General features: G+C 42.3%; 1 protein-coding gene across 4 annotated transcripts in view; it reads right to left on the bottom strand.

The window, feature by feature from the left end:
• Positions 1 to 6,752: 6,752 nt before the first annotated feature.
• The window catches only part of septin15 (septin 15), a 44,011-nt gene continuing 33,965 nt past the window's right edge, over positions 6,753 to 16,798 (bottom strand). For all 4 annotated transcript variants that reach the window (XM_070971430.1, XM_070971431.1, XM_070971432.1 and 1 more), the window contains exons 9-13: positions 9,542 to 9,593; positions 9,277 to 9,402; positions 9,039 to 9,174; positions 8,178 to 8,323; positions 6,753 to 7,991 (exon numbers count right to left, since the gene is read on the bottom strand). In XM_070971430.1, the coding sequence (XP_070827531.1) occupies positions 7,952 to 7,991; positions 8,178 to 8,323; positions 9,039 to 9,174; positions 9,277 to 9,402; positions 9,542 to 9,593 (500 nt within the window). In that variant the 3' untranslated portion in view covers positions 6,753 to 7,951. The remainder of the gene's footprint in view (positions 7,992 to 8,177; positions 8,324 to 9,038; positions 9,175 to 9,276; positions 9,403 to 9,541; positions 9,594 to 16,798) is intronic.

Raw genomic sequence — 16,798 nt, 5'->3', positions numbered from 1 at the left:
CTATCTATCTATCTATCTATCTATCTATCTATCTATCTATCTATCTATCTATCTATCTATCTATCTATCTATCTATCTATCTATCTATCTATCTATGGGAACAACTGCAACAGACCCAATTTTCTCTTGGGGACCAATAAATATTCTGATTCTGACTGAAGATAGCTGTGAGATAGTTACCAGCCTTCGAAACTTCAAACCTCACTGTCTACACTTTAAATAGAGATTACATATCTCAAAACACTGACAGCCTCATACCACAAATAAATGCAATCAATGATAAATGGTCACATATCAGCACCTGGACAGTGTGCATTTGTGCTCAGAGGACTGTCATCTCCTACAGTTGCATTTAAAAATCTACTCACCTGTCACCTGACTTGAAGAGTTTACTTTCCCTGATCCTGTTTTCTTTTGTTACTGGAACCACAGCTGGAGTAGCATGCTACAGGCAGCCAGCATAAAAAAAACAAGATCCTGGGCCACACTACATTCCCACTTTCTTTTCTAGCAAACTGGGCCCTAGATCTTCTGTGGGATGATTTGATTAAATCCATTGATATGTAATCTATAGACAGAATAAGCACTAAACTGAGACAGTGAAGGTCTTGCACAAGGTTTTAACACAGCTACCCTCGTATAGGTCCTCATGATCAAGTTTAATCAGGACTCATCACAAGACCTATGTCAACATCAGTTGATGTTTGGCTTTTGTGATGCATATCCCCCAACGAATTTTCAATTTGCACAGACCAGTTCACACACAGGAAGGCTGGAGCAGTCTGGCCCCTGGAGATCTGGGCTTGCTTTACCCATCTGATCTGGGTTTGAGTGGTATATATAATTTTACAATCTCAAATGTGTAAGTTTGAAGTCATATAAATCAGTTATATATAAATCAGCCTTAGCTACAGATTAAATGCGTCTCTCTACTTTGGAGATAACCTTATTAACTTTATGATGAAATGCTCAAAGTTCCTGCACATTCTCTGCTTTATTCCCTATAAAACACTCTGACCAGCAAATATTGTGCACGTCTGGTCACTCTGTGTGCATTTGGGTTGATTTGCTACCAGCTGATTCTGGATGTGTAAAAGGTGAAATGTTAAAAGCTCATTTCATGAGAAAGCCCCAAAACAAAAGGTTCTTTAAACTTATCATCTAAAATTAATTTTTCTCATCATCTAAATTTAAAGTGTTTCTGCTTTTTGTGCGGTTTTTGTACTTCTGTTGAAAACTTCTGCAGTACAGCACTTTCCACTAACTTAACAAATACCAAGATGTAAAAATAAAGCTGAGAGGACTTCTGTGTTCTGCAGTAGGGGAGGTGATTTTAATCTCTGCAGCTAAACTGTGGCATGTACCTTCACTGCAGCTTCCTTCCTCGAACTAGACAGCAGTTGTTCGAATAGTTCTTTGTGGTGGAAAGCTGGAGGAGTGGGGAAATTCTGCCCTCATGGTAGCATTGTATTTGGATGGAAAGACTGAACTCATACACATTTATGTTCCACAATAGACAGGATTTATAGGGGACGTGGAGCTGAGGGTCGATCACAGCAAAGAAAGAAGAAGAACACCATCATCATCATCATCGTCATTCTACAGACAGCATCATGAAGACTCTCTGCTTCGCTCTGGGGCTGCTGTTTCTCACCGCCTGCTGCTGCGACGCCATGCGTGAGTGATCTCTGTCTGTGTCTCATTGCATTTTGTTTGAAGGCTTCCCATGTTTATAGTGACTTTATCCATCTATCTTCTTCACAGCTCAAGCTCTGCGGTACAGCACAACACCTGAAAGCTGCTGCTTCAACTTTTTCACCCACAGGATACCGTTAAAGTTTGTATCTAACATAACCAAGACCCACAGTGCCTGTCTAAAGCCGGCATTCATGTAAGTTTGGGCTTCATTCTATTCTATTCCTTTAAAACATGAACAAAATAAGGCGATTGAACTGAGTTTTCTCTTCTGTATGTTTTGCAGAGTCAAGACTATCAAGGGAAGACAGATCTGCTACAGTCAGACTTTCCAGTGGGCTCTGAATGTCTACAATCGGCTGCACAACAGCGGCCTGCTGCACTGAAGATTTGAAAGACTCTATTTGTAAATGGTCAGAGATGGATTATTCAGTGATTGACTACAGCTGGATAGCCACGTGAATACACTCCACCCAAATGATTTGACGACTCATGAAAGTATTTTAAAATTGCCAGTGTTTATTGTTAAGGTGTGGTGTAGTTTAGGTAACTAAACATTGATATTTGGGGAAATTGCTTTTATGGTTGAAAGAAACCTAAATGAACTGCTGGTTGCAGACAGGATATGAGCTACACGCTCCTGTGTCTGACGCTTTGTTCACTTTTTGTGGTAATATAGTTGGTTTGACACCTTGTTTCTCAGAGAGGCCAGTGATAATCAGATCAAGAGAGGTTGCTCGTCAGGAAAATGTTAACCGTTAAGGCATTAGACACCCATGATGCTTTCTTTGAGGACAGTCTCATATTATGTCTGCAAACTCTGCATCGTGGTCAATTTTTATAGTCAAGACAGTTTTTTTTTTTTTTTTTTTGGTGCACATTGAGCTGGACTTACATGTCTCATGCAAACATATGAGCCACCACAACTGGTCATACGAGACCAAGTAATGCTGTAGCAACAAAATCTAATGGAAATGAGCAGTGGGGTGTTTTATGGCTGATAAATTCAATTTTTGTTATTTTTTTCAATATCTAAGATTTCCTCTTTCAGAAGTACTTAGAACTTAGATACTCAAGAACTTAGATACTTAGACAAGAAGTCACCTCTCCCAGCTCCTTGAACATGCAAAGATGTGTGGAGCTCGGCTTGATGTTGGACTGTGGATACCAAGGTTGCAGTTTGTGCCTGTGAAGTTGTTACTCAACATATAAATGCAGTGTGTGTTTTAAGAATGACTCATGTGGAACATGCTTTCATCAGACCTTTCTGGTAATGTTCTTCCCCTGCACAAAATGACACCACAAGCTGTTTTCTTGGTGTGGTTAAGATCAGTATCAATTCAGTACTTGCAGTAATGTTACAGAACTCTTCCGTTCCTCTGAAGTGTTGATCAAACAGTATCTATCATCTGTTCTATCTCTGTGATTACAGTATAAAACAAACTTAAAAACACCAACGTCAGTTGAACCTCTCTCTGTCCTGATTGGACCAAGAGCAGCTGCTGATCAGCGGTGCAGTAAGCCTACCTACCGAGGCAGCTGGGTCTGCGAGATGACACGAGCCGAGGCTCTGTGTAACAAACCATCTGGTGCTCAGGTTAGCAGTATGAAAAGTTTCCCATTAGTGACACATCCCTTCACTTACGGCAAGCACTACTGCCCAAATTTTGGTCACTGCAAATGTGGTGGTCCAATTCTACTGTAGAGTTTTCTATAATCTTGGAATTAAGTACATTAGAGTATAGATTACTTTACATTCCCGTGGTGCAGGGACACAGACTGAGGCCCATATAGTAAAGACTAGTATGTATTCCAGTGTTCACTCAGAGCACTGATGTTTCTCTGTGTCGGAGGGAAGTGCCGTAAACAGACTGCTTGGTAACCTGTCAGCTGGAACACCTTTATCAGGTGAAAATGATGTCAGGACTGTGCATGTCAGCTTGTTTGAACCTTTTTGGCCACAACTTAATATTAAAGCTCAATGTGTTGGGTCACTGAAAACCCTTTTGTCCAGTTAAAAACAGGAAAACACTTCAATGACAAAGACAAAGCATTAATGGTCAAAATGTGGGTCTCGCACATACACACCAGGCTAGTGTGGTCAGCTTGAGCTTGTAAGGAAGTCAGGCTACCGAGCAAACAGATTAGCTTGAATAGCTACACCTCATTATTACTTTTAAATTGGTCAACACATTGGAATGTCAGCTTACTTTTATCTTACCTGGTCATTTTTAGCAGGCTTCAATTGATCAAATAGATGTGTTGTAACACATTTACTTTGCTTAATCTAGAGTGAACCTAACAGGTAAAATGGTTTAGTAGGCATTCAGGTAAAACAAACAAACAAACAAACATACTTTATTGATCACATCACACAGTAAGTTAGTTGCACACTACACGCCATGCTTCTTGTGAAATTATATTTCCACATTTGACCCATCCTTGGACTGTCGATCCAGACCAGGAGCGGTGGGCTGCCAGCTGCCAGCCGATGCCGGTGCCCGCGCCCGGGGACCCATCTTTTTTTGTCACCATTGGTCAGGTGGTGATCTTCTTGCATGTTTTTAGTGGGGGTTATTACGGAGGAAACCCCGGGTGAACATGCAAACTCCACACAGAAAGGCCCCCTTTTTTCCTCGAGCAGCAGCACCAGAGGCATGGTGGAGGACACGCCACCAGCGCCACAGCGGGATTCGAACCGGGGACCTTCTAGCAGCAGCACCAGAGGCATGGTGGAGGACACGCCACCAGCGCCACAGCGGGATTCGAACCGGGGACCTTCTAGCTGTGAGGCGACAGTGTTACCAACTGAGCCACCGTGCTACCCATTAAACAAACAAACAAACAAACAAACAAACAAACAAACAAACAAACAAACAAACAGAATGAGGCAGAAAAGGCAGCCAAACGGTCAAAGCTGAGGTAAGCAGAGAACTGGTACTGTAAATGTGTGGGCCAAGTGAGGAAGTAAGGTGCTGGTGATGAGCAAAGAGGGACGACTGGCTGAAATGCATGGAATGGTCATGCTGGCATTACAGGAGAGGCTTAATGGGAGAACTAGAGTACACTGAAACCAGACAGTATGCATTACATACAGTTTAAATACTGTTGCTGTACACTATTCGCCCACGATGCAATGCACAAAGGAAACAGAGGAGTTGCTCACAGCTGGAAAAAAAAGTGGATAGTGGTGAAAGATCTGCAGAAAGATGTTGGAAAACAGAAATAAGTAATCAGTCTTAAGAGACTTGTGCAGTGGCAGTCCAAAGTCAGTCTCATGCACATTCGGCCTCATGTTAGAATAAAGCAGTTAAGTATGTTGATTTTTTTGTATACTGGCTGCTTCACAGTATGCTAGAAAAATGAAAATGTGGCACGTACTGTAAAGAATTAGGATATAATATAGATTTAGGACACAGGAAGTGAAAGGACATGCTTGTTAAATTTTAAATTGCATTTTCTATAAAATGATATGCCTAAACAAAAATGTAATGTCATGTAAGGCATAAAAGTTGTAGAACACTGACTATACCACAGGATTATTTGTGTCATGAGAGTGTGTTAAAAAGAACACGTTGCGAGTTAAAGCATAACCTTGTCAACTTTAATATTAACCATGTACGGTTAGAGACAGAACACATAATAAAACAAAGCAGAGAAGCAGAACGCGTTCACTGGAGAAAAAAAAATGTTTGCCCTGTTTTTCTGAATTAAAGAGATCAATATGTCAGAATTCTGAGAAAAGTTTTCATGGAAAAAATAATTCTGCTGTTTTTCTGAATTAACGAGAGATCTGATAATCGCAGGAAAAGCCTGACGTCATGGGAGCAAACTTGTTCCACCTGTTTAGTTTAATCCAGACCTTTCTGTCTTTAAGTTGGCATAGATCTTATTGTTATTATAGCGCTGTTGCAGGGTCTGGCTGAGGATTTTCAGTTGTCTCGCTGAAAACAAGAGCAAAACATTTTACACGACAACTTCTCTCACAATTCTGAGATAATAACCAGTTCGGAAAAACAGGGCAAACATTTCTTTCTCAAGTGAATGCTTTCAGCTTCTGTACAAAACAGTGTACATATAAAAAAGAAAATATTACAAAAAAACAAAAAAAAAACTCCACCTACACTTGCGTCTATCTTAACTTGGTGTTACTGGAAGGGTGAGTGGTTCACAAGCATTTCAAAGAACACTTCAGTCACTTCTTTTAACTTGTTGGACCACGGAATTGCTTTTCTCTGGACTTAAGAGAAAACATAGCGTAACAGAGCGGTCCTGAGAGGGTGTACTCATTGGCATAGATGTATACAGTTTACAGTATATGTATGAGTGTGTGTGTGTGTATAAATGACTGGAGATGCATTCATGGATTCTTAAGACAAGTTTGACATAACAGGCTCCGTTCTGAGTAGTTCTGCTGTTATTACTGACGCATAATATTGTGGAAAAAAAAAAATAAAAAAAAATCAAGAAATAAAGGCAACTGAAGAGCCTCCAGTATGTACACAACATCTCATCATGAACAAATCCATACAGGTAATACTTTATGTGCTGAAGGTGTGAGATTTGTCCTTTAAATGCATCATGACGACCATGGGCAGTCTGAAATACTATACTAAAATAACAGATGGATCTAGGAGTCATTTAAGAAAACTACAAGGGATTTAAGGAGTCATTCTTCAACCGTACATACAGTATTATCAATATAATCATCATATGAAAATAAAACATGACAACTCTTGGAAAGGTATATTAAGGGTTCGAATGTGTCGCAGCGCTCTGCTTTCTGACTCTGAACGGACTCGGGCTGCATTGGCAGACCTCTGCACACAGCTGTCTGTCTGAGGAGTCCGGGGTGAAAGGAGGGTTAAAGGAATATTTCAGCTTTTCAATAAATTGTCCCTTTGGAGGTTATACACAAAGGAAAAGGATCAGAAAAAGCTGGACATCAGGGTTCAAGTCTATGACAACATCCATCACTTACATCACAATATAAAACGTCTTTGTAGTCACTGTAACCTGGAAAGTTGTTCACACCAGTGAGGCTTTTGCATATCGTCTTCTTTTTAAATAGGAAACACACACTGCAATGACAACATCCAGACTGCTGTCACACGCAAGACTCTCACCTCCCTTCTCTTGCCTGTCTGCTTCAGATCAGACAGCATCTATGACCTCAAACACATCTAATAAAACACACCTGCTCATGCACAAGCCGCACCTGCCACCGCACAGTAAATGCTGTTTACAGGCCCGCTCACACCAGCTTTTAAAATTGGCGAACTTCTGACCGGTGAGGGTGAATTTTTCACGCAGATTTCGGTGAACTTTAAAGCCAGAATACGCGCCGTTGACCAATAGCAAGGCATCTTGACCTTTGAGTGAACAGAGCTCTTAAGACGTTAAAAAAGCTACTGTGACTAAATAGTGTTCATATGTCCCAGTTAACAGTTAGCTGACCAGTAACAGTCTTTTATTAACTGGCCCTACAAGCAGTCACCAAGTATGTGGAAATAATAACATAAGACTCACTGACTCATTTAGCTGTTTTTCGCCACTTTCTGGTGTGACCAGGCCTCAATTCCACCCGACACCTCCCTCCCCAGCTGCCACCTGATTCTGCTGCCTTCCCTCACATACGCTCCCCCTTCCCCTCACACACTCTCAGTGAGGTCTGTATGACGGAGTGTGTTAATATGTGTATACACGTGTTAAGTTTCTGAGAACAATAAAACAAAGAGCGTCAAAGAGAGGGCTAGGACGTCTATCTGCAGATCTATGGAATATGTAGAGAACATACAACTACTACATGTGTACAAATGGCTATGCATGGTCCCTGCCATGTGGTATCTCCGTACTGTAGCTCAGAGGAACTCGGGCTTCTCCTCTTTGTCAGGAAATATAGGAAAATAGAATTTCACAAAAACATGCATTCCCCATGAAAAGAAAAGGTTTCAGCAGATGCAGTGAAACCCTGCAGAGACGAGCACGCGGGCTGCTGTGGGCATTTGAATGGGTGTGTGTGTGTGTGAGTGTGAGTGTGTGTGTGTGTGTGTGTGTGTGTGTAAATGGAGTCCCTGTCACATGTGGCGCTTATAAAATGTAACACAGAGGAGTGTTGTGGAATGTGCTGAGCGTTATACTGTATCTGTTATATCTTTGTGTTTATGTTCTGAGTGCCACGGAAGACGTGAACTTCAGAGGGGATGAAGAAAAAAAAAAAACGAGTTTATGTGAAACTGAAGGGCAGGTCGTGTCTTCAAAAGATTTTCCCTTTCTTCTTGTTCTTTTCCATCGTCCTGTGTGAGACACAAGAAAGGCGAGAGCGTTACTTCACTGTCTTGTACAACGAAAACACGCAAGGGGTCGAGTAACCTAAAACATGTCCATGATCTCCATGGAAAACATCAGGGGGTCAAGAAAAGATGTGGATTTCTAAGGATTTAGGAACAGAGAGAATCTGACTGATCTGGAGTGTGACTGACTTGGAGGCGTCCAGTTTCTGCTGCTCGAGGATTCTCTGCTGAGCCTCCCAGTTGGCCTTCTCATCCTCAAACACTCGTCTCTTCTCCTCCAGCTCTTTGTACTGCGCCTCCAAGTTCCTTTTCATCTGCTCGTGGCGTCGCTCCAGCTGAGGGTCAGAACGTCACAGTGACTCACTCTTAAACACAAGGGAGTTGGGAGTAATCTTACATTTATACCGTGGTCTGGGTGAATACTCGATTCTGAATGGCTGCAGGGTGTCCGTTAAGAAGACGGACACACCTTTAAAAAAGTTCCGGTCAAATAGCCTGATTGTTCTAAATTATTGCGCTGGCTCAAACGCTAGTTGGTAACCGTGGCAACAGAAACTCAGAACATATCTTAACATACATTATTTCACAGTTTATTTATCACAACGGCAAGACGGTAGACAACATGAGTGATTTTATAGTTTCCTATATATTAATATTATACAGTATTCCTATATATTGCCTAATATAACAGCTGCGGCCGACTGAGCTGCAGGTTCTGTGGCCAGAGCCGGTTACCTTTGCAACGCATCACAACGAGAGATATTAAATAGTCCACTCGGCCGCTTCTTGTGAAAAACTTACGATTTTAACAGTGAAAAACAACATTAACGTATTAATAATTGATTTAATATTTCTTTCTTTCGTAAGTGACCATGGTATAAGCGGGATAATGCCCTTCGAGGTGTCCATTATCAGAAATGAATGGACTTCACGGAAGCTTTGCGTCAGACGGTTCACGCCTCCGCGTCGTCCATTCATTTCTGATAATGGACACCTCGTCGGGCATTATCCCTTACATAATGTACAGCACAGGTCGACGGACAGACCCACCTCAGCCTCTGAGTCCTTCAGCTTCTGCTTCTTCTCCTTAACCTTCATTTCAAAGACCTGTTCCATTTCCGCCTCCATCTTCTTCATTTTCATCACGTGCTCCCTGCGCTCCTCCTCCATCTGTGCCAGGGGACTCCTGTTGACCACGGCAGACACAGAGGTTCATTATGAGCTGTCGCTGCACTTCTTCCACATCCCTGACATTAAAAGAAGCAGTAGTTTAGTAACTGAGGCATACTTAGTGAGCTGTCCCTTGGTCTTGGAAGTGTCCACTCCGTTACAGGTGACGGCAGCGAGCTTCTTACTGCGGTAATTCTCGTAGTGGACGTTGTTGGTGACATCCTTTAGATCCTGCATATGGGTCCTGTGGAAGGGGAGGAAAAAACAAAAGGAAATTTGTCTTCCTCTAGTGGCCTCTTGGGGTTGGTTTGACTGGAATTACTACAACAGTTTCATCCATCAAAGAGCTGGAAATCAAGCTGCGTTCATGAGGTTTGTCTGACCTGATCAGCATGTTGCGTAGCACAGTGAAGTCACAGTGTTCCCCATTCTCCACTGAAACACACAGGGAGAGAGAGGAAAACAGAGAGGGAGAGAGAGACACACACAGAATAAAATTAGTATACACGAGGCCTTCTCATAGCAAATATCATAAGAATCGTGATCTGGTCTCAGGGGAAACTGAACTAGAAACACTGCATGAATACGTGAGCTTAGACGGGTGTTTGCACACAGGCTGTGTTTGAAACCGCATGCTAACGTACCGCCTCCTGCAGAGTGGAAAACGGAACAATTAAGTATGCCATTAACAGCAGACTGATCATACTGAAGTATACTCAAGCAAGACGGTCAGTCTCACCCAGCCAGCAGCTCCCTCAAAGAGTTATTTGGATAAACTGACACTTACTGGAAATCTACATGGTGACACGTTAGCAGCTTTTAGCCTGACTCAAAGTCTCTGATGCTCTGCTGGCTGAAGAGACGCAATGCATTGTGGGGCAGTTGAGTATATCCAGTAAGATCATGCCACATAATCTAGCATAATCTAGTTTACATCCTGGCATTCCTCACATACACAAAATCCAGATTGTATGCAGTCAATTGCAGTTTTTCACGTTAGAATGCAATTCCGAACACAGCTGCAGTGTCCTACAGGTGTTAAAGAACTGCAATGAACTCTGGGTAAATTTACCAGATTTACATTTTGTGGTCTATCTCTGGCTATGTGTTCACATTGAGAGGCAGTCCCAGCAGAAAGACACGTTATTAAGTTTTAGGTGAGTAAGATCAACACAGCTGTAGTGTCTGTTATTCACATGCTAAAACACAGTGAAGTGGCAATACAGAGAAAAATAAAGATTATAAAATACAAGCAAAGAGTTAAAATTCATGTTATTGTCTCTCTGTCGACTCACACACATATCACAGTACGCAAAGTTAATTCGCTCATCAGTTATTAAGGGAGGGGTATTTTCAGGTGTAGTCAGTGTTTGAAGTGAAAGGAGGCATCGTAGAATCAGTTGTAGTAGCACATTAAGAGAAAACAAAGGGCAGAGGGACACGAGGCCATGATCACATAGGACGGTTTTAATACGAGCGTTCAAATCTGTTTTTCACGCGCCTTCAACAAACAGTGTCTTGGTGCTTCTGACAAACACGTCTCAGCTGAGAAGCTGCTGAGGGGCGGGGGTCCGCCTGCAAACTTCTCCTCCGTGGGTTAATATCAGAATCAGTATTTTTTTTAGAATTCGGCAAGTTTGCAAATGTTCTTTACTTTAGAACAGCGTGAAGAAAACATTGTTTTATCACTGACAAGTTTTTAAGTGTGGATTTAAGAGATGGTTCGATTTTCCTGGAGCTCATTCATTTAGTTTATCATTATTTGCAAATGTAGCTATGTGTGTGAGGAGTTTAAGGTTTTATTGTTCTTTTTTTCCCTCATTGTTTCATATGTTTCTAATTATATGCAGCAATTTCTGATACATTTCGAACAACCTGTGATGCTTGCTGCTTTATTTACTAAAACCCACAGGCAGTTTGGACTGTGTACTGACCACTTCTAAATATTTTAAACTTTAAAGGCCAAAAACTGCACCGTGTAAGGATCCTTCAGTGGTGGCTGATGGCGTGTTCGTGTATGCAGAGGAGAAGCTGCATGCTCCACTACATGAGGCATGTTAGGCTGAGACACCTGTCGTGCACTGACACACCTAGACCCCGAAGCAGCATTAAAAGATGGCCACTGGCGTAAGAGCAACAAGCTTTAAACACGACAGGGACATCAGCTCAACGAATGCATCAGCAAAAACTTGCGGCAGAATATTCACTCTCTTCTGGCTCTGTTCTGGTCTCCACCGACTCCTGAGAAAAATATTGCACTCTTTAACCGCTAAATGTTCTGCTATGTTCACAAGCTACACAGTAACTGTGTGTGTCTGCTGTTTGGCTCCGGGCAGGTGGCGTACAGTGGATTTAACAGAGCTAGTGATGAGAACAGTCAGTCAAAACACTAAGACTGCAGCCAAAAAAACAAAACAATGAGCTGAACGAGGCTAAAGCGCTTCATAGAACTGAGGGGAACGGCCAAGTTTGGTGATAATTTTCCAAGGGTTCATCACTATGAGTGAGCCCTGTGACATTACACATAGTCAGCAAAAAAGAAAAAAACAAACAAACAAACAAACAAACAGAAAAAAAGAAATCAGTTCTTGAATAAGATTTTTGACTTGACATCACTTCAGTACAGTTGCAGCCCTCTCGGTGCACTTTGCATGCCTCCTGCTCTGCTTTAACACTGATGCTCACAGCTGAGTTTTGTGTTTCAGCACATGAAAAAAAAAATCCTATCTGATCACAGCCTTTCACTGTTGGACCCCACAGACGCCACAGAGTTAGAACAAACAAGAGTTCTTGGTGAGACAACAGTAAACAGAACTGGGCTCATTTCGACATGGTACAGTTAGAAGACTGTGAGTATTCAAGTCACTGACAAAGACATGGTTACACGGTCAGACGGGATTCTGGAAAAGGACTGCAGATAAACTGCTGCTGAGGATGTATGTGGCGGATGTCCGGCCTCCTCTTCATCAAATACGCTGCTCCTTAATGGTTAGCCTCCACCCCACTGGCAGACAGTCATCCTCAGAGGAGCGAATAAGGAGGACACCTTACCATTGATGAAACTTAAGCAGTCCCGCAGCCCCTTGGCCTCCAGAGCCAGCCAATGACCTCTTGTCTCTTCTAGAGGAGGGAGCTCTGACGGAGGGGAGGGGTATGGTTTTTCAGTTACTGTCTGCGCCCAGTGGGGGCTAAATCTGGGTCTGGAGCAGCTGGATTTATTACGGCTCAGGCTTGGCCCGCTTCGAGCACAGAATCGGCATATGCTTGGCCCAGATTCAGCCCAGATTTGGCCCGGATCAACAACCTGCATGTGTCCAAGCTGACTGGCTAAAGAGTGCAGGGCTTGTAGAGGGAGTGTGGTGGTTGAAGGGGGTGTTACATGAGGATCTCTGCATGACCAGCCGGGGGGTGCAAGCCTCAGTGTGGGAGTAAGTGAAGGAGCTAAGTGGGGTCAAGGGTCATTGGGGGGAAAAAAAACTTGTAACTAATAGTAGACAGATCTTAAATATTGATGACTGGCAGAAAATACCTGATGCATATTCATTTTTTTTTAAAATTAAAAGTCATTTTACTGTCTTTATTTGTCAATCGTGGACTAAAAAAAGTCTCAGTCCATCAGGTGTTTTGAGCCTGAGTGCCTTCCCTATTAGCAGTGTGTATTTAGGCCATGATGATGAACGGCACTGGTTTAATGAATCAAGAGCACACAACCGCTTATTTCAAACATGCATTATGTGTGTATGCACGTGTGTATGATTCTTTACAAACACCTTTCTACGTTAACAGGCTTACATTAAAATTCCAAGTATGCTAATGGGTGAAAATTCATGATACCAAGCCACATGTTACCTTGATGACTTAAATGAACTGCTACATGCCCTTTGGGGAGACACTAACTCACCATTAACTGCTCATGAACCTATAAGCGATGCATTAGTATGGTGGATCCCGGTCCTTGGTCCAGCGATACAGCATACACTGTTCTTACCCCGCCCCAACACGATTAACTCAAAATGTAGAGCTGAACCATGCGCTGAAGCGGGGTGGTAATGAAACGGTATTGCTATATGTGACATCACTGGAGCAAAGAAAGGACCCATAGTATTAAAAGTGATGTTTCTATTGCAGCTGGAGCTTCAGCAACAAACAGCCTCTAGATTCCTCCATGACTATTCACAGCATCAGACCTGGGACAAAACAAGTGAGTATGCGAAAGCTTTGAACCTGCTGAGAACACCAGACAGAAACCTCCTCAAATGCACCTCGCAGGATAATTCCTGTTTGTTACAACCTTGTTTTTGTAATTTTGGCCATCATTCTTCTCAGTATTCATAATGTTACTCTGTCCAAGTTAACTGCAGAGGTCTGGGGAAACACAGTGACATCACTAAGAAGAAGACCAACGTGGCAGACAGGTTATAAACAGACCCCAGGTTACCAGAACATTCTGACCCAACTGTACTTGCCGTACTTGAGCTCACAGTTTTCCTGTGCAATGAGAGATTATATGCTACATTTCCGGTGCGTCTGCTCTCATTTCTACCTCCATATAAAGCGTTTAGATACTCTGGCTAAATTGCTGGCTTCTTTAAAATCTGATCATATGACTGCTTGCGTTTCTTGTATGAAGCTAAGCAGGGGTGGGCTTGGCTGGTAGTTGGGTGGGAGGCCTGCAGGGAAAAACTAAATCGCTGCTGGAGGTGGTGTTGGTGGACCAATAGGGGGCAGTCTTTCTCCTGGTCCTGATATAAAAACCCCAACGCTCCAGTGCAATGTGCTGTAGGAGATGCTGTCCTTCAGAAGAGACGTTAAACCAAAGACCAGATCCCCTGTGCTCATTAAAGATCCCACGGCACCTATTCTAAATCTGGCCACCTCATCATCCGCCTGTGGAACTGGCTCGATGTTCCCCTCCTGCTCCCCTTCAAGCTGATGCGTAGGGACAAAAATAGCTGCGGTGCATCACCCAGGTTGAGGTGAGTTTGCCCCCTTCTCTGAAGCTTTGAGCATCATGATCAGGTGGTATATAAATGCAACCCGTCAGACGTCATTGTAGTGGTGTCACCCTGCTCCCAGAGCTCAGTAATTACTGTGGTGAGTTCAGTATTGTCGTGACTGATAGGAATGATAGTCAAAGTAATAGCAATAAGTTTTAATAAAGTGGAATTGACATTTAAAACCATACAGTGAGGTTTTCAAAGATTGTCTCGTAGGCTAAGTGATAAGAACAAAGACAACAAAAACAATCATTCATGTGCCACTTTTGTCGATCGCTGGCCTCTGTGCTGCATGGTAACACCTAGCACACACTATACATTTAGACACTATAGACGTTTCACTATCGTAAAATGTTCAAGAAAACTCCACTCTCTGGTGGAGAATTAGCGCAACATACATTGTATTTGGGATTTCCCTACCACAATTTCTTATGACTTACCAGCGAACATATATGCTAATACCAATGCGTCTGTGATAAATTAAGATAAGCCAATGATAATATAAGACTGGTAATATACACCAAATGATAGAGGATCTTGTTCAGACATTACCACACCAACATAAATCATATGCAGAACCATATGTGGTGTGCATAGTCCAAGTACTATCCCATTTAAGAACAGATGATATCTGCAAAAACATAAGACTCTTTAAATTATATACAGCCCCGATTCCAACAAAGTTGGGACGCTGTGTAAAACATAAAAACAGGAATGCAAACATTTGCAAACTGTGTTTACTGACAAGTTTTCCAAACTGCTCCTGAGTCCATGTGGTAAAATTCTTTATCCAGTCATGTGCTCACAAAGTGGTGAACCTCTCTCCATCCTCGCTTGTGAACGACAGCCTTTCCAGGATGGCCCTTTCATAGCCAATCATGACACTGTCACCTGTTACCAATCAACCTGTTAACCTATGGATCCAAACAGGTGTTTTTGAAGCATTCCACGTCTTTCCCAGTTTTTAGTTGCTCCTGAACCAACTTGTTTGCAATGTGTTGCTGCATCAAATTCAGAATAAGCAGATACTGAATGAAGTTGATGAGGTCAAACATTGAATATATTGATCAGCAAATGATCACACTCTATTTTATTTTTTAGTTGCAACTTTTTTGGAATCAGGGTTGTACTACATCTACTACACTACTACAAAGATGAAGCCGTCTTGCTCTGGACACTGGCAGCTGTAGAGGCTCCTTCAGCATGGGGCATGATAAGTGTTAGCAAAAAGCGCTGGGGCCAACACCTCTAGTGAGAACACATGAATGACTTTGGTGTCTTTGTTCTTTCATATTTCCAAAATATGTCCATGTTCTCGCTGTTTTCAAGTGTTTCCAAAATCTGGTTTATTCAGTACTAAAGTTTTGATGAGTATTCAGCCCAAGTCTGATTATAGCATTGGTTTGACCATCAGCCTAATGATGAAACAGCACAGCAACAGAAAAGTGGAGGGAGAGGAGGGATGGAGAGTTTGGGGGACACTCTGAGGGGGGAGTAGGGGGAGAAAATGAGGTTGAAATAAAGTGAAAGATGGTTTGGTTTACCAAAAATGCCCTCTGTCAGTCATGGAAAAGAATAGACAAAGAAAAAAGAAAAAAGAGAGAAAAGAAAGAATGAAAAAGTGAAAGACTGATAAACGGTCAACCACAGAGCAACAAAGGTATATTACTTTATATAAACAGCATGTCACCTTTCAGAGGACTTTCAAACAAATGAAAACTAACACACCAGTAAGAGCAACAAGCATGGCAGTCTCTGATGTTTGCTGGTCAGTCAGTGCCTGCTGCCATACTGAAACACATCAATCAACACACTATGTCTACCCCCCCTTTCCAGAATCCCCATCAGGGTCAGGACCAACACTACCAAAAGGACTGTGTGCATGTGAGGTTGTTCACATTGAGGGGAAGACAGGTGGGGGCGCACAGTATAACGTAACAATGTAAAAACTGCCAGATAACTTCAAACTTGTCAAAATGTAACAGAATCTGTAGAACATGTCGCACTCGTTCAGTTCCCCATTGCAAGACAAAGACAGTGACAGTTAACTATGCATTAACTTCTGTGAATGTGACCACGGTGAAACATACGTGAGAAAATATTCATAATGCAAGGTTCACTTACGTCGCTACACCAGAAGCAATCTCTAAAAGTCAGCTCTCTGTGTCCACCAGTGCCGGTCCCTCAACAAGGGGTTCATAAAGTTTTAAGACTTTAAACATCCACTAACAGGTGGGAGGACCAAACTATGGCGCTCATTTATAATTCCCTCTGAAAACAAAAGCTACGTCCCTTCATGTAAGAACTTTAAGAAGCTCACAATCGCGGTCAACAACTTCTAAATATAATAAGAGTTGAACTCTTACACACACTACCTGGACTTCTGCTGGACTTTTTTTCTACTTATATGAACATCTATTTTAAGACTGCTCCAATAAAGCAGGTGCATTATGACCACGCTGTGCTACATGGCAGTAAAATACTTATTTTCTACTTTAAAAGGTTACACTCGTTCATCATCTCACTTCCAGTAAAGAGTACATTTTGACAAGTCATTGCATCACCTGGTAGTTAATACAGTCAGTGGACACAGAAGGTCATTGTGGAAAACATGCACTGTTGTCCCACTCTCAGGGATATCAT

This window comes from Chaetodon trifascialis, chromosome 10 (assembly GCF_039877785.1).
Source record: "Chaetodon trifascialis isolate fChaTrf1 chromosome 10, fChaTrf1.hap1, whole genome shotgun sequence".
NCBI classification, from domain to species: domain Eukaryota; kingdom Metazoa; phylum Chordata; class Actinopteri; order Chaetodontiformes; family Chaetodontidae; genus Chaetodon; species Chaetodon trifascialis.
The sequence above is the reverse complement of the archived record's forward strand: the minus strand, read 5'-3'. Positions and strand labels throughout refer to the sequence as shown.